At 31.6% G+C, this 20,692-nt stretch overlaps 1 protein-coding gene across 1 annotated transcript; it reads right to left on the bottom strand.

Annotated features, from left to right (window-relative positions):
- Positions 1-439: 439 nt before the first annotated feature.
- LOC127248823 (uncharacterized protein At5g01610-like) lies at positions 440-19,132 on the bottom strand. Its single transcript, XM_051271365.1, has 3 exons — positions 19,046-19,132; positions 13,129-13,183; positions 440-841 (listed from the first exon to the last, which is right to left on the bottom strand). Exons 1-3 carry the CDS (start codon positions 19,130-19,132, stop codon positions 471-473), a joined length of 513 nt encoding a protein of 170 aa, XP_051127322.1. The 3' UTR covers positions 440-470.
- Positions 19,133-20,692: the final 1,560 nt, after the last annotated feature.

Raw genomic sequence — 20,692 nt, 5'->3', positions numbered from 1 at the left:
CCGTGCATATGAGTCATACTATAAAATATGTATAAATAATGAAATAATGAAATATTTTAAGATTTTTTTAATTTTATTTTTTAAATTCATATCTTTAGTTTTGATATATTTAATGTAAATAGCTATTAAAGATAATATCCTTTATAGAATTGATTTTGCATGTTCTGTAAAAATGACATTAGATCCAAAGTTATTTGAAAAAAGAAAAGAAAAACAAATGAACACACTTTCAGAATTTATATATATTTTTACGGTGAACATCAATCTTTGTTGCAAGCATGATCATATGTATGGATTAGCTCAGGAATTGTTTTGTTTTAATATAACACAACACTATAAATCTCTAAATAAACTTTAATTTTGATACCAAAATGAAATTAATTAATTTTATTTGGTCTGGTAGATGGAAATTATTTACATATGTAGAATTAAGAATAAGTTGACAGGCAGACAAATTAAAGCGATTACTATTAGAACTTATCGACAGTTACTCCATCTCTCACAAACTCATAGGCACTTCTGTCTCGTGATCTTGTTATACCAACATAAAAGTTGAGCTTGCCTTCTTCAGAAGAAATAATGCTTACCTTGAGCCATATGATAAACTTAGTCTTTATTCCATCTATATCAGATAGCTTCCCTTTCTCCAAATTTCCGGTTACCGTAGTTGCGAAGCGCATTACAGATTGATCCCTGTATGTTACTTCGCAGGCCGATGGAATGTGGACAAGAAGCTTCTTTGTCTCCTCATTGAATTCATAATCCGTGGCCTCCCGAGGAAATAAACCTACTGGGAAGTCATGCTCCTTGAGGAGTTCTGTTAATGGCTTCTGCGCTTTTCCTAACCATAAAAACACACACACAATTGTTAGATAAACAAATAAAATGAAAAAAGGAATTCCAAAAAATCTATCACAAAACAAGCAACATATTTATATTCAAAGCTTATTGATGAAAGGACGACCATTAGCAATTGATGAAAGGACGACCATTAGCAGGGCCGTCTCGGATTTTTTTTAGGCCATGAACGAAAATAAATTATAGATCCTACAAATACATGATTAAAATGTATTTTTAATAATATTATTAATTGGCGTTGATTGGACAAAAGGTTGAACGTGACCGTCTGGACAATGTGAATTTGAGAAAAAAAATATGAAAGACTGTCTGTCTTAAAGTTCGAAAAGCAAGAAGGACCGAAGGAGAGTGAAAGATATAAGAGAACATGTGAGGCAGATTTGATGGAGTTGCTGGGGCAATGCCATAGGGTGTAAGCTAAAGAAGTGTAGACTATTAGAAAAAAATAAATATATATATATAATTAGAAATTAAAATTTAATTTTAAAATTAAATAGGATAATTATGAAAAAAAATATATAAATTAAAAGTTAAAATTTAATTTTAAAATTTAATAATAATAATAGATAATATTTAAAATATAGGCCTTCTATTAATTAGGGTCCTGAGCAGTTCTTCACCCTGCTCCTCCTATGAGCGCCATTAGTAGCAAGTGATTGCATGCCATGCCAAGTCAAGTTTTCAAGAAACATTAGGCTAAACATTGAAAGAGGAAAGAATAACAGTCAAAATACTACTTTGTTGGAACAAGAAATGTTCTCACTCACATAAAACTCTAAAATGTCTTGTATCAACTAATAACTTTTATTCCACATATTAAAACTCCACCTTATTATGTTCAATGCTTTCCAGAATAAAGTCACAAAGTATTAATATGCTTACTTTGATCATTAGAAAAAACATGGCGTGGAATGAATGCTGTCTAGTTTCCAAAATAAAGTATAATGAACGTTTTGGACACTTTTTTTTGTATAAATTTTTTAGAAAAATATAGATTCTTAAGTTAATTTTTTACTCAATTTTTAGAATCACATTAGTCTTATATCACTCACTCTAAACTCTTAGGCTATAAACCTTTTGAATTCTTCACTCATCTTATGATTGCTTCAATATATATATATATATATATATATATATATGTATATGACCATCAATGTAGACATAAAAACAAACAACAAATGTCCATTTACTCTACCTCTCCAAAAATTTGATGATCACTTTGGGCACCTAGAAAATAAATTATCTTTCAAGTACTTCTCCAAGAAACTATTCAATACTCCAGGAGTTTGTTTGAATCCATAAATTGTTCATTTCACTTTTTGAGACTTTATTTCCATAAATTGAACAGCAATACCAAGTGGATGCTTATAAATATTTTGATTCTCTTCTTTATCCTTAGACTATGAACCCTATTATAGTTTCATCAAAGTCTATTGGAATTCTTATTTGAGAGAATCTGAAAAATAAAATATTGAACAAAATTTTTCATTCTTAGAAATTAAATATTACCTTCGCTCGGCTCTAAGGGTCTCATTATTTTTTGGGTGTTCGATCTTTGAATATTAATTCTTATATCAAAATGCAATACAAATTATTGAAAAATGACAAAAATACTAATACTAGTGTCTTGTAATATTGCTATTATGACATTTTTGCAAAAAAAAATTATATAAATATAAGAATATTTTTAAGATTAAGTAAAATGACGCAAAAAGTAATTGAGACCCCTTAGAGCCGGAGAGTAGCCAAGAATAAAACTTTGGCTTGCATAGATTATTTTTTCAAAATTGAATTCTTGTGAATAAAAAATAGATTGGTTGAGTGGTAAATTGTAATTATCCCGCATGCACACATGTATGTCGGACCAAGCCACATTGTATTGACCATGCTTATATATATCCATGAATCATTAGCATAAGTCATTAGGTACATAGCATAATCATTTATCTATTAATGTAGTTCAATTTCAGTGTCTAGTTATCGTTTTCTTAGAAAAACTAAGAAATATATTTCTTATGTAATTATTAACCAAACACACATTCCCATTTTATTCTTAAATTAATTTATATTATTTGTATCCAAATTATTCTCACCCACCCACCCTACTTTGGATTAATTATATTTTCATCCAAACAGGTTGCTTTGTTTTTTTTTCAAAAACATTAATATACTACACACATTTATTATTTTTATATTATTTACACAATTCTCTATCTCTCGCGTCAAAAAAAATTCTTAAAAAACCGAAACACAAAACAATATCCACCCAAACCTAAACATCCAACTCAATCACCGATATTTTATATTACACCTAACCAAATGCATATATACAATCTTATTCTTGGCCTAACCAAATGTGTATATATAATCTTATTCTTCTTACAATATATATTCACTAAAGCATTTTATGCTGTAAAATTCAATTTCTCCTTGTTCATCTTCAACTTTATATAATTTTTTTTTTTTTTTTTTTTTTTTTTTTTTTTTTTTTTTTCACGTTACAGCAAATACTCTCTTTATTGTATATATCTAACAATAACATATATATACGCCTACCATATTCAACATCAAGCCCTTATCCATAAAAATAAAAATAAAAATAAAAGATTATGCCAACAATTTAAGATAAATTATTAGCAACTAATTTGTACAGATGGGTGATTTTAAAAAATAATATAAATTAATTCAAAAAATGAATGAGAATGATATATATGAATGAAAATCACATATTCGTTTAAATTATGAAGAAAATAATAATTAAAAATTAAAATTGAACTAATTCGAAGATCGAAACTGCTGTTTTAAAAATAGAGAAGGCATACGAGTAAATAAATTTTAAAAAACAAAGAAGCATAAAAATATACACCTCTATCCCATTTAATTTGTCTACTATTTTTATTTCCGTCTTTCTATGTAATTTGTTATTTCATTTTTTGGAAATATAATTATACACTTTAATCACATTTTAAAATTCATAATTTATAATTTTTTTATTTTAATTAAACTATTTATTCATCTTAATTTAATCTAAAATTATTTTAAAATTATTTTTATTAAATTTTATTTTTACTAATACATTTTTTAATTATTTATTAATTATACAATACCTAAAATTTCATACCTAATCTAAATTGGACAAATTAACTATAACAAATGAAGTACTTCTCAACTAGTTTATGCATAAAATATTAAACTTCATATAAAATGCCCAGTTTCATTATTATAGTTGGTGAGTTGGGTCTACTAAAAATAAATATTGCTTTATTTATTGCCATCATTTGGCTAGTTTTTAGGGTACCTGGTAATTATAAATTTATATTTTCTCCATTCTATATAAATTATTCGTATTTTTTATTTTCGTCTTTACAGTATAATTTGTTTTTTCATTTTTTAAATATAATTATACATTTCAATCATATTTCAAAATTCATAATTTATAATTTTTTTAATCTTAATTATATTATTTAGATATCTTAATTTTAATTTATAATTATTTTTTATTATATCATAATTATTTTTACTAATACACTTCTTAATTACTTATTAATTATATGTTACCTAAATTTTTGTTTCTAGAATAACGCAGATAATTTAGCTGGGACGAAGGGAGTATTATTTTTTTAAGCACATAGCTACCACCAACATAGAAAGGTCCATGAGCTCATTCATGCGCGAACATTAAACAACAACATATAAAAATAATAATATTTTCTCCGTCTCACATAATTTGTCCCTATTTTTTATTTTTATCCATTCTACATAATTTGTCATTTCTATTTTTGGAAATATAATTATGCACTTTAATCACATTTTAAATTTTAAATTTTATAATTTTCTCAATTTTAATTAAATTATTTACTTATCTTAATCTTAATCTATAATTATTTTTACTAAATAATAATTATTTTTACTATTACCTTTCTTAATTACCTACTAATTATATTTTACCTAAATTTTCGTATCTACAATAATAAATCCAAAATATGTGGGACGAAGGGAGTAATAAATATAGAATAAAAGAAAATTGTCATATACTCTAACCCTATAAGTAAGTGATATATGTTGTACTGGATAAATATTTTGTTATATTTTGGGCGGTTTTTTGATGTAAATTTCGTATGTATACTCTTAATGGTGTGTTTTTTGGTTGTTCACTAGGCATTGCGGAGTTGAAAAATTTTGGACATATTTGAAAGAAAAAGCAGAAAGCACGAAGACCTTAGGTGTGAACACGCAACACAATGTGAGAAATATAAAAATTTACAAAAAGGCTATGCGAGGTAAATTGACAATATAAAGATTATTTGGTATTTAATTGCAAAAGGGATCTTGACTTGAGAAATTAATAAAAAAGTGGTGGGCAATTGAAGAAAGCAGAGAAACGCACAACTACGTAAGAAACCCACGACACCAATCTTTGAAATGAGAAGAAGAGAACACAAAGGAAAAAGAAGCAAAGATTTCAGAGGCGCAACGTAGACAGAACTTCTGGGCATTTTATTTCTTCATTCTTAGAATTGGTTTGTTGTCGATTCTTAAAATTGAAGGCATAATGAACTCCTTGAATTGTTTTATGTTTTCAATTTCTATGGATTGCGAGTAATTTTATTTCTAGCGTAGGTATAAATTGATGTTTGGGATTGAATATGTGAGATTTATTTTTGGTTGAATTTGGCGTTCATCGATGTTGGGTATTTAATTCTTCTAATTTTCTAGTTTAGAAATCTTAAATTGATTATTGCACACATATTGATTTGAAATTTTACAGCTATATTGGAGATTGGCATATGTAATTGTGTAATCTTCCAATTGTTGTAGCAACCTAGAGGAATAATACTCTAGGAAAGAATTAAAATCAATTTTGAAAAAATCCGCATAGCAAAATGCTAACTGTCGTACCTTAGCTATCGAAAAATTAAGAAAAGGTTGGTTGTGAACGCGTGTAGATCAACTATAACCAATTTATCCAACTAGTCAATGAACTTGGTTTTTAGTCGATGAACACATTTTATATCCCGAATAGAAAATTCATGTCTATGCTAAAGTTTAGTCATCTTTGGTAAACCGTATTGCATTTCAGTTTATTTTATATAATTGAGTGAACTTATTATTCTCAAATTTAGTGTGATAAATCAAACCCCCTTATTATATATATATAATATAATTATAAATAACTGAATAGTCAATATTGTTATTGTTCCCTACGGAGACGACCCTACTCACCAAAACTACTACATTCTGCATACTTCTGTGACGTAGGAACTAACACTTATTTTGCAGTTGTGCGACACGCTTGCAATTTTGGTGCCGTTTCCAGGGATCAGTGTAAAGATTTGATATTTAGTTGTTTTTATCTAACTCTATTTCTTGCTTAATGGTTTATGCCCCGAAGTGGTCTTACAGATAAATTAGTCTTTTATTTGAAAATTGAAAGAACTGCTCGTCGTTTGAAGAAATAAGCTAGAGAGCGAAAGAGGGCCGAAAGAGAAGTTGAGTTGCCGGAACTTAACTTAGCTATTGAACTAGCAGATACTTCTAGTTCCGACGAGGGTGAAGAGGCCAAAGAAGTTGAAGAAGTTTTGATAGATCAAATGGAACGACAGAGAACTCTAAGGGAGCTAGCTGCTCCTGATTTAACTCAGTATCCTTTGTGTATTAATTTTCCTGATATAGCCAATAATACGACATCTGAGTTAAAATCTGGACTAACATATTTATTGTTGTCTTTTCATGGCTTGGCAGGGGAGGAACCACACAAGCACTTGCAGGAGTTCGATGTGGTGTGTACGAGTATGAAACCACAAAGAGTCACTAAGTACCAGATAAAACTCCGAGCTTTTCCATTCTCATTGAAAGATGCAGCCAATGATTGGTTGTTCAACTTTCCTTCCGGGAGCATGACCATATGGATAGATATGAAATGCAAGTTTTTAGAGAATTTCTTTCCTGCATCCCAAGCTGCATATTTGCGAAAAGAGATCTGTGGCATTAAGCAAGCATCAGGGCAGTCTTTATACGAGTATTAGGATAGATTCAATAAATTAATTGCTAGATGTCCGCAACATCATAGTTCTGAGCAACTTCTAATCCAATATTTTTATGAAAGACTAACTTCTATTGACAGAAGGATCATCGATACTGCCAATGGAGGCGCTCTTATGAAAAAGACTCCAAGAGAAGCTTCGAATTTGTTGAATGGCATGACCATGAACTCTTAACAATTAGGGCTAAGGGATGTCGTAGGAGTTAAGGAAGCTGTCGAAGTAAGTTCTCCTATACAACAAAAATTGAATGAATTAACTGCTTTTGTGAGAAAATTTGTTATAGGGAACGCTCAAGTAAAGCCATGTGGAATTTGTACAAGTGTTGCACATCCTACGGATGATTGTCCTATATTGACGGAAGAGGCGGAAGTGAATGTTGCAAGATTTGCACCAAGAAGGGCTTATGAACCCTATTCGAACACATACAATCCGGGATGGCGAGACCACCCCAATTTTTGATATGGGAATTAGAATCAGCAATCCTTTGGATAGCAGCAACCACCGGGTTTCTAACCACATAAAAATTAGCAACCACAAAGGACTACCAAGTTTCCATTCCTGGTAACTCCTTGCACGATATGGTTAAAGCAATTGCCTCTAATGTTTTGAAATTTTAGCAAGAGACGAGAACGAGTATTAAAAATTTGGAAGATCTAATGTCTCAAGTTGTGAAAGAGGTGCGTGAAATGAAAGAAAGGAAAAAGGCAAGCTACCCGCACAAACCCGCATGAATCCGAGAAATGTTAATTCAATGATATTGCGAAGTGGTAAGGAGCTGGAGGGTCCAAAGGTTGAACTGAAAAGAAGAAAGCTGAGGAGGAGATTGAGAAGAAGATCGAGCAAGAAGACAACAAGTCTACTGATCAGGTAACCTCTAAACCTCATATTCAATCCAATTCTAATATTGCTCTATTTTCTCACAAGTTAGTGAAACGGGCTAAAAGCGATAAAGACATGGAGATCATGAAAATGTTTAAGAAAGTGGAGCTAAGCATTCCTTTGCTTGACACAATTAAGCAAGACCCCCTTTATGTGAAATATCTGAAGGAGCTATGTACCAAAAAAAAAAGAAGTTGAGAGAGGACAAAAATGTGCTAGCTGGAGAGACGATGTCCGTTGTGCTTCAAAGGAAATTGCCACAAAAATGCAGAGATCCAGGTATGTTTGTAGTCCCGTGCAAGTATGTAAGATGAAAATCAAAAGAGCTATGCTAGATTTAGGTGTAGCCATAAACTTTATGCCTAAGTCTATTTTTAACTCTTTGAACATTGAGACTTTGAAGGAAACGGGGATAATAATTCACCTAGCCGATAGAGCTAACGCTTACCCTGAAGGGGTAGTTGATGATGTTCTTGTACAAGTGAATGAGTTAATATTCTCTGTTGATTTCTATGCTTTGGATATGCACGATGAAAATTCACCTAGTCCTTCACCTATTCTACTTGGGCGTCCTTTTATGTGTATTGCATACACAAAAATTTATGTTAGAACATGGACACTTACCATGGAATTTGAAGGTGTAAAATTTCATTTCAACATTTTTTATAAATCGAATGATCCCGTGGAACCTCATGTTTTGTATTGTGTAGATGTCCTTGATCAAAATGTGTAGAAAGTATTAAAGTTGGAGAAATGAGGAAATTGCAGTTGCAAGAATTGAAGGAGATTCAGAGCAAAGCTTTCGAGAATGCTATGCTTTACAAAGAAAATAGTAAAAAATTTTATGATCCAAATATTTTGAGGAAATATTTTAAGGTTGGCCAAAAGGTTTTACTTCATCATTCTCATCTTAAGATTTTTCCGGGTAAGTTTCGTTCTCGTTGGATAGGTCCATTTGTAGTTTCTAATGTGTTTTCGTATGATGCAGTTGAGATACAAAGTCTAAGCACTGATAAACGGTTTGTTATAAATAGACACTGTCTTAAGCCTTTATATTAGGGATATCAGAGCAAGGAAGTGGAGTGCGTAGCTCTTTTTGAGCCGCGTAAATAGCTTAAAAACCATTATTTTCGAGCCAAAGACAATAAAAAAGGCATTTCTTGGGAGGCAACCCAAGTTTATTAATTTATTTTGTGTGCTTTGAGTTTTTGTTGTGTTTATGAGTCAGTTTCATGGCTTGTTTCTGGTGTTTGGTTGTAGGTATAGTGTTCATTGTTGGATGGGGAAGAATAGACACGGTTCATAGGTATGGTCACGCATGCAGTGTGTTGTGATTGATGAGAAAAAGAAAATTTTTAAAGAAATCATAACGTAAAACTTTCTTAGGCGTAATGAAGCCTTATATTATGAAAAGTTGCACAAAAGATGATTTATTTTGGGAAATTATTAAATTTATTATTATTATTATTATTATTATTATTATTATTATTATTATTATTATTATTATTATTACTACACCAATTAAACCCTAATCCCTATTTTCTCCCCCTCTCTCACAGAGCGCCACCCTAGCCAGTTTGCCAGATCTAGCCACCGCTCCAGGCCGGTTCGAACCTTCCTTCACCACAACAACTGCCATTCGCCAATTCGGTTCGACCCGCCTCGCTGGTTCACCCTGATCGCCGGTCCGACTGCAGTCATCACCTCTACCCCGCTCCACCGATTCGCATAACCGCCAGCCGCGCACCCAGCAGTCCGACCGCGGCTCCACTCCGCCTCCGTGCAGCCACCATTTCAGAGCCGCCAATAGACGCCGGTTCGCGCGTCCGTTCTACCCCAACCGGTTTGCTCCAGCTGGTTCACTCCGCCGGTTCCACCACCCTCTTCACCACCAAGCCGATTCCAATACGCCCCAGTCGTCGCCTCTCTGCACCACTCGATTCTCATCGCCTTCAACCGCTCTCGAGCGAACTGCCGCTGCTATGATTCTTTGGGGAAGTTCTCACCCCTAATATGTATTGCATTCTTTTAATTACTCCTATCGATTATTGCCTAAATAATTTATAAGATTAGTTGATGGTGAATATTTGAACTTGGGCAATTATCTTGGAGTCTATTTTCCGAAAATTGCCAAATGGATGCATATAGATGATTGTGAGAGATATTTTGGATGATTGTGATTGTCGATTGCAATTTGAATGCTTGTTTTTAGAATGTTATTGGCACTGGGGCATAATTGCTAATGCAAATGTCTTTTGGAGTTCATTGAGGAATTGTAATTTGCTTGTTGAATTCATTTTCGTATAGGCACCATGGGCAAAGTGCAGGTGTCGGATCCGGTCCCCTCCAAGATTCCCATTGCTCTTCAAGATTCCTATCGAGAAATTACTGAGCATGTATTCGTCGGCACTAAACGGGCCGATCGTCCCCACCTATTCCAAGGAAGTTTCTTTTCTCCATCTTTTTTGTTTAATCTTTATTGTTGCAATAGGGACGTTGCATCAATTAGGTGTGAGGGAAGATTAGAACTTTTGATGCGATATAACACTTTATTTTGATGCACTTCCGTGCATGTCCTCTTGATTATACAAGCCGAGGTTATTTTGCTTTACTTAGTTCATTAGGATCTTTCCGTGTTTCTTGATGAAGTTATATGATGAGTCTGCTTAGCCTTTTGACAAATAACCCTTAAGTGAGTTGTTTTGAGCCTTATTTAAGCAAATTCATTACATATATTTCATATATGCTCAATTTTTCTTAGATTGTGTGAACATATGTTGTATTTGACTACCTAGAAGTTGTTTGCTTATGCTTATGCAAATTCATTACATATATATCATATATGCTCAAAATGATAAGGCACTAGAATTACCCATGTTGGCCTTAAACCCTAAACCCTGCATTATCTACTAGTGAACCAAGTTTGAGCTTAATATTATTATGCTATTTTTCTTGGTTTATATTTAACCCCAAGATGATAAGTCTTTTTATTGAATTAAGCCGAATGCTTACTTGAACCTATGAGAATTTGAGGGATTTTTCTTTGATTCATTACATTAGATTATTTGGAGTTGCATTTATTTCATTACATGGTATTATTCCAGAGTTGTAGTTGAAAGTATTCATATTGTGGCAAAGTTATAAATTCATATTCACATTTTTGCCAAAAGTATCTCATTATCTAGCCCCTTTAAAAAATATAAAAATAAAATAAAAAGGGGCTGAAAAAAGAAGAAGAAAGTATTCCGAGTCCTAAAAAAAAGGACTCGTGAAAAAGAAAGAAAGTATGTTTTTGTCATGCATTGATAATCGTTTGTGCATATTGCTTGATTCTTGTTTATTCGTGTGTGCAACTAGTGTTGATTTTGTTGTGATAAATTGATAGATAAATTAATTGGTCCTATTAGCTGTTGATATCCTCTTTCCTACCCAACCACGGCCCCATTACAACCTCTAATTAAGACTTTTGATTATGAATGTTAATTTCTTGATGAATTGTGGAGTTGATTTGATTTGCTTACAAGCCTATGGGATTTGTCGTTTACTTCATGTGCATTGAGTGAACATAGATTAAACATCAAAGGGTGAGAGCTTTATGTTGTATACATTCCGCATTTGGTAAGGTTAGTTGGTTCTTGCATGCTTTGAATCTGACGTAGTTGATGATACGGCTAAGTGACTTTTGCGCTAGTGAGTATCTCAATTCTTCGTTTGGATATATGCTTGAGGACAAACATGGAATAAGTGTTGGGGAGTTGATATTTGCATATATTAGATAAATATTTAGGGCGATTTTTAGATATGAATTTCGTATATATGCTCATAATGGTCTATTTTTTTATTGTTCACTAGGCATTGTGGAGTTAGAAAATTTTGAGCATATTTGAGAGAAAAAATAGAACGCACGAAGGCGTTGAGTGTGATCACGCAGTACAATGTGGAAAATGTGGAAATTTACAAAAAGGCTCTCCGGGGTAAATTGAAAATATAAAGATTATTTGGTATTTAATTGCAAATGGGATCTTGACTTGAGAAATTAAGAAGAGAGTGGTGGGAAATTGAGAGAGAGAGAGAGAAACGCACAACCATGTAAGAAACCCCCAACACCAATTTTGAAATGAGCAGAAGAAAACACAAAGGAAGAAGAAGGCAAAGATTTCAGAAGAGATAGACATAACTTCCAGGTATTTCTTTCTTCATTTTTAGAATTGGTTTGTTGTCGATTCTTAAAATTGAAGGCATGATGAATTCCTTGAATTGTTTTATGTTTTCAATTTCCATGGATTGCGAGTAACTTCATTTCTAGCGTAGGTATGGATTGATATTTGGGATTGAATTTATGATATTTGGTTTTGGTTCAATTTGGTGTTCAACGATGTTGGGTATTTTTAATTCTTCTGATTTTAAATTTTAGAAATCTTAAATTGATTATTGCGCACATATTGATTTGAGATTTTACATTTATATTGGAGATTGGCACCCGTAATTGTGTAATGTTCCAATTGGTGTATCAACCTAGAGGAATAATACTCTAGGAAAGAATTAAAATCAATTTCAAATAGATCCGCATAGGAATTTGGTTAAATTGAGTTGGGTCTTTCTAATCCTTAATATTGTCGAGTCAGTAAAACAACAGTCGTACCTAGTATTCTCACTCGATTAGGGAAATAACTAACGGTCGTACCTAGGATTTTCACTCGATTAGGGACATAGCTAATGGTCGTACCTTAGCTATCGAAAAAGTAAGGGAAGGTTGGTTGTGAATTCGTATAGATCAACTATAACCAATTTATCCAACTAGTCTATGAACTTGGCTTTTAGTCGATGAACAAATTTTATATCCCGAACGAAAAATTCATGCCTATGCTAGAATTTAATCATCTTTGATAAATCGTCTTGTATTTTAGTTTATTTTATTTAATTGAGCGAATTTATTTTTCTCAAATTTAGTGTGATAAATCAAACCCCTTTCCCATTATATATATATTATAAATAACCGGATAGTCAATATTGTTACTGTTCCGTGCAGAGATGACCCTACTCACCAAAATTACTGCATTTTGCATATTTCTTTGACGTAGAAACTAACATTTATTTTGCAGCTGTGTAACACGCTTGGAGTAAGCTATTCAAGAAAATTAGTATTAATTATCTATCAAAGACAGTGGATGAAACATGTTCTGCATTTAATTGTTTAGTGTAACGCATGCCTGTAGCTATGCATGTGATGCGACTAAGGGTATGTAGGTAGATGTTTAATGGTTATAAACCTTTTGTATAAAAAACTAGAAGAAGCATTAATTATTGAACATTAGAACAAAGATATGAAAGAAAACAATTAACACACCTTTCACCTTGTTAACTAACCACTTGGTTCCTCCTTCAATGCTTGTTGATAATGACTAAGTATTAAAAAAAAAAAAAAATTAATGATAGACATTATTAGCATTGGTACATAAAAAACCAAACTGTAGATACAAAATGTTAGAAAAATAATAACAACATAAAATTACTCTTCTTAGAAAACAACAAAATTTGAGTTGAAGTATACTTTTGCTCACAAGAGAAAATAAATTTGATAAAGCGTTCAATGTTGATATTTTGTTGCCAAAAGTAAAGCGATTTACATCTTTAGACATACAAAATGATTTTAAAAGAAGAGAAAAGCTTCTCACTTTGATGTATTGTAAATGAGGGGGATGATTATAACATTATGGTCAACCTTTTTTTATTTTTTTTCACACACGCATACACTCACGCACCCTATATTATTGGTGTGTTTAAAAGCCCCATGATCCTCGAGCGCGTGCACGAGTACGTGTCTTGTCAGGTCTGGGTAGGTAGACGGTGCACGTGTGGCTCATCGGCACTCTCATCCCGTGGCCATACTTCTTGCCACTTTTATTACAATATGTATATTATTAAAGATGCAATTAGACAATGTGGGACAATTTTCGACTTTCATTAGTTAATTATTTAATGAAATTATCCAAAATCCATAATAACTTTTGCCCAAGACTTTAACTAATGGTCGGGGCACGAGAGTGCCGGTGAGCTATACGTGTGCATGCTGCCCGCCAACCCAGACCCGACCGAAAACGACATGACACGTACATGTGCACAGGCTCAAAGGTCGTGGATCATAGGCCGTGGGGCTTGGTGTTTGGTATATGCTCAGCTTGGCGAGGCCAAGTTTTGCACCGTAGGTGGTCTCATAAAAGGAGGAATCCTCTCATTCTTTCAAACACACCAATAATATACTCTCATCTCCTCTAGCTTTTCAACAACATCTTCAACTCAGTTTCTCCGTCGTTTTTACTCTCCAAATGTGTCACTCCCATTGGAGATGGAAATTGTTTCATCTTTGGATAAGAATGTCGGCCACCGGAAGCACTACCGAAACATATTTAATTTTCAAAAAGAAGATTCATCTTTGACTCGGTTTTACAGTACTTTTTATTCTCGCAATATTCCTTTAAACTAACATATGCAGCTTTACATGACAAATATGTTGAATCCTCTATACAAGTCGAGTGGTTTATAAATACATCCAAACTTTGATGTATTATCAACGTTGAACACTTCTCATACATTGTTAATTAGTTTTATCAAATGTTAGTTAAAAATAAAGTCCAATTTATTAGCCCAAATCCCTTGTTTAATCAACCTATTAGTTAATCTTATCAATTACTTGTTTTTCTTATCCCATTATATTTTTCACTCTCCAATTAATCTACTTTGAGAAAAAAAAAATCTAAACAATTAATTAAATTAATAAGCGATCAACAACACAAAAATAATTAGTCTTGCAATACAACATGAGGATATCTAAGTATAGTGCTGGTTTTCAGTGGTAGTTTTTCAAAAATACCCCTTCTCCAAAATTGAATTTTTGGATAAAATTTCATATATTTTGTGAAAAATTGGAAAGGAGAAAATGTGAGATTTTTTAGATGGAGAAGTCAAATAAGTTATTTTATGGCAGACACCTAGGGTAGTGAAAAGGCATTATACCTATAGTCTGACATGGCATGTTGTAACAGAACAATCTAGAAGTCATTGATTGTGTGTTCAACGTAATTTTTAGTGGTTATAAAGATATGTTAGTGGGTTTATATCCCCATATTAATACACCCCATACATTCTCTCCCTACAATTCGTTTTTTCAATAACGAGAATAAGAAATGTTAAAATGTTGCAGAGAAGGGATAGACCGAGGCTCTCAGATACGAACTGTTGCAGTTGAGAAGGAGTCTACACCTCTAGTTGTTAAATTCCTCCAATTTCCGAAATAGAAATTGAAGGAATAGTGGATGTGTTTGCTCTTCAAACTGATGAAAGAAATGTTGCATCACTAGAAAAAACCACCGGTGAACCGTCTAAGCAACACGTCGCTCAAATTGTTAGTATTGAAAAAAACTGTTGAAGTTGCTAAAATTGCAAAAGGGAGTGCAGCTAGTGCAATAAGCCCCGACATAAACAAGGCTACAAAATATATAGAACAATTTACGAACATGTCATAGATGATAAAAAATCCGAAGTTGAAAGCCAAAACCGAAATGATGAGGAGGTTACCAAAAAAAAGAGAAAACTCCACTAAATGTGGAAATGACAAGTGAACATCTAGGACTCGAAGTTGAAGATATTCCAATCTTCTGGAAATAAAAAATGGTGAGAACAGAACAAAGATTTACTTATGGATCATGTAGGAATATCGACCACCCCTGATGAACAACAAACTACTATTAAGGAAGGTACCGGTTATGAACTTTCACTATCTTCAGTTATTCTTCTAAAAAAACAGGGAAGAAGGGCGTTAAAGCTGGTCAATCTCAGAAGAAGAAGAAAGGTAAAGAAATAACTGGAACTTCTACACTGAATATAGACCAAGCACTGGACCAAATTCATTTTTCAAGGAAGAACCGAAATTATGAACATGAAGTGCTAACAAACAAAAATTTTATTCAGGTGGTAAGGTTCGATCACTTTACCTATAATGAGATTGGTTTAATTGGCTATCCCAAAAAAAAAACAAACATTTACTATTTTGGGTGATACGTTTACAATGTTTCTGTCCAAAACTTTTGAGGGAGTTTTACGCAAGTCTAAGTGGTAAAGTATTAGATCATACCTCCCATTAGTACCAAAAGATGTATGTTCGAGGAAAATTTCTAGGACTAAGCCCTGCCGTTATCAATTGGATGTTACAATTCCTGCTTAACGATAAGGAGTTCATGTCATCCCAATACCTTCAAGAGCATTCTTTTGAGATTTCTTGGTATCTTACTGTCGATGAAGCTATTGCTTTTGAAAGGATTTTCATGAAAATGTATGCCATGTCGATGAAGTTTTAGGATTTGCACCATATATGTGGTCTGAATGTTCCCAACAACTAATGCATCTTCGGTGAGCATCAAATTTGGTAAGATGATTTTTTTATTAATAAGCATTTGGATTTTTTGAATTTTGGCTATGTTTTATTATCAAGAGAATGCTTGATTTTTTTATCATATTTAAGACTGATGCTACAAGGCTTGCTTACCCTGCCTTGAAAACCATGTGTATGAACTCGAATGGTGTTGTGTTTGAAGCCAATAAAAACGTTGCTAACATCGATTCTACTTGGCTCAATCTAACCTGCAGAGACTATCTAACGATTTTCATGATGAGGCGCTTCGTGACCCTACTAAGCAATTTTGTATATGCCAAGAAATGTTGTATACAGTTATGCTAGAGTAAACCATTATACCTCTCCAACTACTTGCACATAAAAGGAAGATTGGCCGCATATTAAGCTTGCTGCCTCATGCCCCACCAATGAAAATTGTTGAGGATAATGATGAAGCCACCCTTTAAAACTGTCTTCTTAGCCTACGATGCAATTTAGGATGAGAAACAAGCAACAACTAGGAAGAGAGAATTGAACAAAGAAAAAGAAAAAGGAAAAAAAGAATTATTATTGAAAGTACTATTGGAATTAATTTTTGTTATGTCTGCTCTGATCTATGTTACTTTGTTCTACCAAGTATTTCATATTTTGGCGGATTCTTGTGCGGTTTTAACCGTTGTTTGATTTCACTATTAAGTTTATTTGTAGGCTTCTTAGTATTTGACATGTAATAACCGGATTGATGGAGTGTTGGACTCACTACTTGAAGTGTGTGTGAGTATGAATGTTTGTCCGCTTGTGTAGACTTGTACCATGTCAAACAAAAGGGAGAATGTTACAATGTTATTTTTTTCTCATTTTGGCATATGTTACATCAATTGTGTAGTGTATTGAGACTCGAAGTCGGCACAAAAAGGGAAAATTAACAGACTAATATTGAACCTATTTTGTAGAGCCTTTTTGTGTTTTTTTTGATAGGTTTGTTTGGTCATGGTAAGTCATACCTTGAAGAACATTCTGAAGAAGATCAAACGAGGTTGCAAGTTTGTGGTAATTCAATTAATTTTTCAAGGATGGACAATCAAATAAGGCACAAAGCCAATTGATTATATTTTTGTATGTGGAATGTGTGAGACAATCTATATAGTGGAAAATTAGTTTGTTTATAGTGTAAAAAGTAGTTTTTTTTTTTTTCTTTATCTTTTGATTTTCACACTCCTTGTGTTCAAGAAGATAGTGAATGTTCATGATGACTTAAAGCTAATATGAATAAGAAAGATATGGGTTTTCCAACCAAAAAGGAAGGTCAACACATGAATACATTTACTCTCAGTTGGATTGATAGTCCATTAGTGTTTTAGCTGCGATTTGATTGCTAGTTCCTTATGGATAAATATTGAAAGAGTATTGTTGAAAACCATAATTGGTGGTTGATGTTTATTGAGTCGTAAAGTTCATTGTACACCTGGCGATATATTTATTAGATGTCTCTTAGATTGGAATTTATGTAAGTTGTTATACCGAACAGGATAATAAAATCATGTGTGTTATTTGTTATTTATATTCTATTTCTGATTAACTAGATATAAACAAGTATCATTTGCACACACATAGGCGTTATAACCACAGGACAATTTTATTTATTTTTTTTTTTTTAGAAGTGCAAACTCCTTATGGTTTCCTAAGTCTACTAGTAGACTTAGAAGAGTTGGCCTCTCAGATGATTTTGTAATTTTTTTAATCCAATATTCTTATTTTTCTTCAACATTTGACAAATTCAACCTGCTCGAACCTTCTTTGTGAAGATGTAAAGTGTGTGAATATGATCGATTTAATTAGTTAAATATAGAGTTGATATTAGCTTTTTTTTTTTGTTCCTTTTCTATGGCATGTGTACGTTTTCTTTGATATTGTATCTATACTCTTAATATTAATTATTCTTCTCAAGTGAATATATCAAATCCATTTCAGCGGTGGTTTTTTGCATCTTTTCTTTGTCCTTTGTTTGTTCTATTACAAAAATACAAATTAGACTAAAAATAAAAAATAAATAAAGCATATCACAAGCTAAATACTGAAATGTTCTCTTTTATTTTTTCGGACATAGTTAAAACACTAACTAAGACTGGGTTTCTTTGTTTACTATTTTAGTTTAAAGTATTTATTTTTACGTGAAGTATAAAAATTGTATAAAATATATTGATTTTTTATGAAAAAAATAAAATATATATTCAAAAATCGTCTTGATAAGAAAGCTATTATGTGAACAAACCCCACACAATCCAACACTAATTAATAAATAAATAATAACAATAAAAAGAGCAATGATCTCTTTGTTTGTTTGGTTTTTTTTTTTTTTTTCTTTTAATTATTATTATTATAAACTCTTAGCATAGTTATTTTTTCTTACTAAATATTACATTCAACTACTGTTTAAAAGGTACCCTCATATTAAGTTATCCTACTTCCACTCTATGATTTTTGTTTGTCTTGGCTATTTGTGGTTTTTATAGATAATAAATTTTGATCTATTTTTTCTTTTACATATAATTTATTAAAAGTATTAAAAATTATTAAAGTGGAGATGACGATCCCACATCCTGAAAATTAATGCTCATAAGAATGATTATATTTAGGAAAATATGTAAAACGGTATCTAATCCGACCTGTCGAAAAGGATTAATGCAAGAGCATGCAAGCTTTAATGATCGATGTCATGTTAATATAATACACACATTTAACATATGAAGAGGAAAAACCAATGAAAGGCAAATTCAATCTGCGACAACAATACAATAATAATATATGAAAATAACGAAAAATTGAAGCAAGCAAGCAAGCAAAATAAGCATTAATTATAAGAAAGAATACATACGTTGATATCATTGCTGACGGAGCTGAGCTGGCTGTTGGCTTGTTGACCCAACCAATAAGACCCCATCTTGCCCGCCACAAGATCCATAGTTAATTCGATTTGATTGAACTTAATTTAATTTAATTTAATTTGATTGATGATCCAATCCTCTTATCCTCCTAATCATCAAAGCAATGAATACAACAAACATATATGCATATTTGTTGTCTGTCGAATGACAACACAACTTATTATTTTAGAGGGAAAGAAACAAAGAAAGAAAGAAAGGAAGAAAGTGGAATGGGAAGTTGCTTTTCGGTTAGTTGCAATTAGTTTTTTTTTTTATTCTTTATTTCCTATTATTGCATTACCAAATTTTAGTTGGGTTTCGATTTGATGCCACATGTCATCCGCTGGCTGAGATGAAACCACGGCCTCTACCCTATTACTAATTTCTCGCCCTTTCTATTCCATTTCTAATACAAACCAACCTAATATAAAATTATTTTAAAAGAGTAAGTATTAGTATCAATTTAACCATTTATGTTTTACCAACGGTGTGTTTCTTTTTTGAGTGAGTTTAATTTGGGAATATTGATTTATGTTTGAATTAGATTTCAATTTTGTAAAATAAGTTTGAATTTTCATGTTCTTTTAAGTTTGTAACTTTGATTTAGATTTGGAAGATTTTGATGTGAATTGATTTAATATATAATAATTGTAATTTTCTATAATTATAATATAGTAATTTAATTTTTTTGGGTAGTACTTTCTTTTTTTTTTTTTTTCGAAAATAAACAACATAATGGAACTATTGAAAAGCTGTTGGAAATGGGTAGATGGACAGCTCCGGAAAAGAAGATGAGCGGCGGACATCAGTGCATGCGCTGCCCGCATCCAATGTGTAGTCTCTTCTCTTGTCGTCTCATCTCATCGTACAGTTCGTCTCGTGGGAATGGAGTTGAGGGTGTGTTTATTAGGAGGATTGAATTTTAAATATACTACTCATTTTATTTTTTTTTTAAAAAAAATATTAAATCAAAAATTTATTTTTCATTTTTTATATTATATTGAAAATTGATTTTACATTCAAAATATTAGATCAACACCTATTTATATCATATCATACAATTATTCAATTACAAAATTTTTACTATTCAAATCCCAACTCAAAGTATGATAAGACACTAATACAATTATTTTTGCCTTTTTTTTCCATGATTTATACTATATTTTCATATAATAATTAATATTTAAAAATCAACACGCAAAAAATAAATAATACCCTAGAGTCGGACGGTTGTAGTATAAAATTGTAAAATTATAGAAATTAGAATCAATAAATTATTATTATATATTTTATCTAAAATAATTTATACTGAAATTAAGGATGTTCATATATTCTCTTAGAATGATTAATGCGATGTAGCAAAATAATAGTATTATATATATATTTTTTCAAATATATTTGTTTAGATTATGCTCTCACATGTGTATTATTATGAAATTATTTGGAACATATACATTATCAATACGTTTACTTTTTTGAACGATTATATTATTTTAATAAATTATATAATCATGAAAGTATTTAATATGATATTTATTTTATTTAATTAAATATGAATAAAAAATAAATTTTAGTATAAATATTATTTAGATAAATTA

The sequence above is a fragment of the Andrographis paniculata genome, unplaced genomic scaffold (genome assembly GCF_009805555.1).
Source record: "Andrographis paniculata isolate CXL003 unplaced genomic scaffold, ASM980555v1 Contig34END, whole genome shotgun sequence".
Taxonomy (NCBI): Eukaryota; Viridiplantae; Streptophyta; class Magnoliopsida; order Lamiales; family Acanthaceae; genus Andrographis; species Andrographis paniculata.
Note: the sequence above shows the minus strand (reverse complement) of the source record. Positions and strands in the feature narration are given on the sequence as shown.

Excerpts from the sequence above, each read along its gene's own strand:
- LOC127248823 (XM_051271365.1), bottom strand. The coding sequence starts at position 19,132 with ATGGATCTTGTGGCGGGCAAGATGGGGTCTTATTGGTTGGGTCAACAA. Across the intron at positions 13,184-19,045 it reads CCGTCAGCAATGATATCAAC|TCATTATCAACAAGCATTGA; the intron begins GTATGTATTCTT and ends TTTAATACTTAG. Across the intron at positions 842-13,128 it reads GTTAGTTAACAAGGTGAAAG|GAAAAGCGCAGAAGCCATTA; the intron begins GTGTGTTAATTG and ends TTTTATGGTTAG.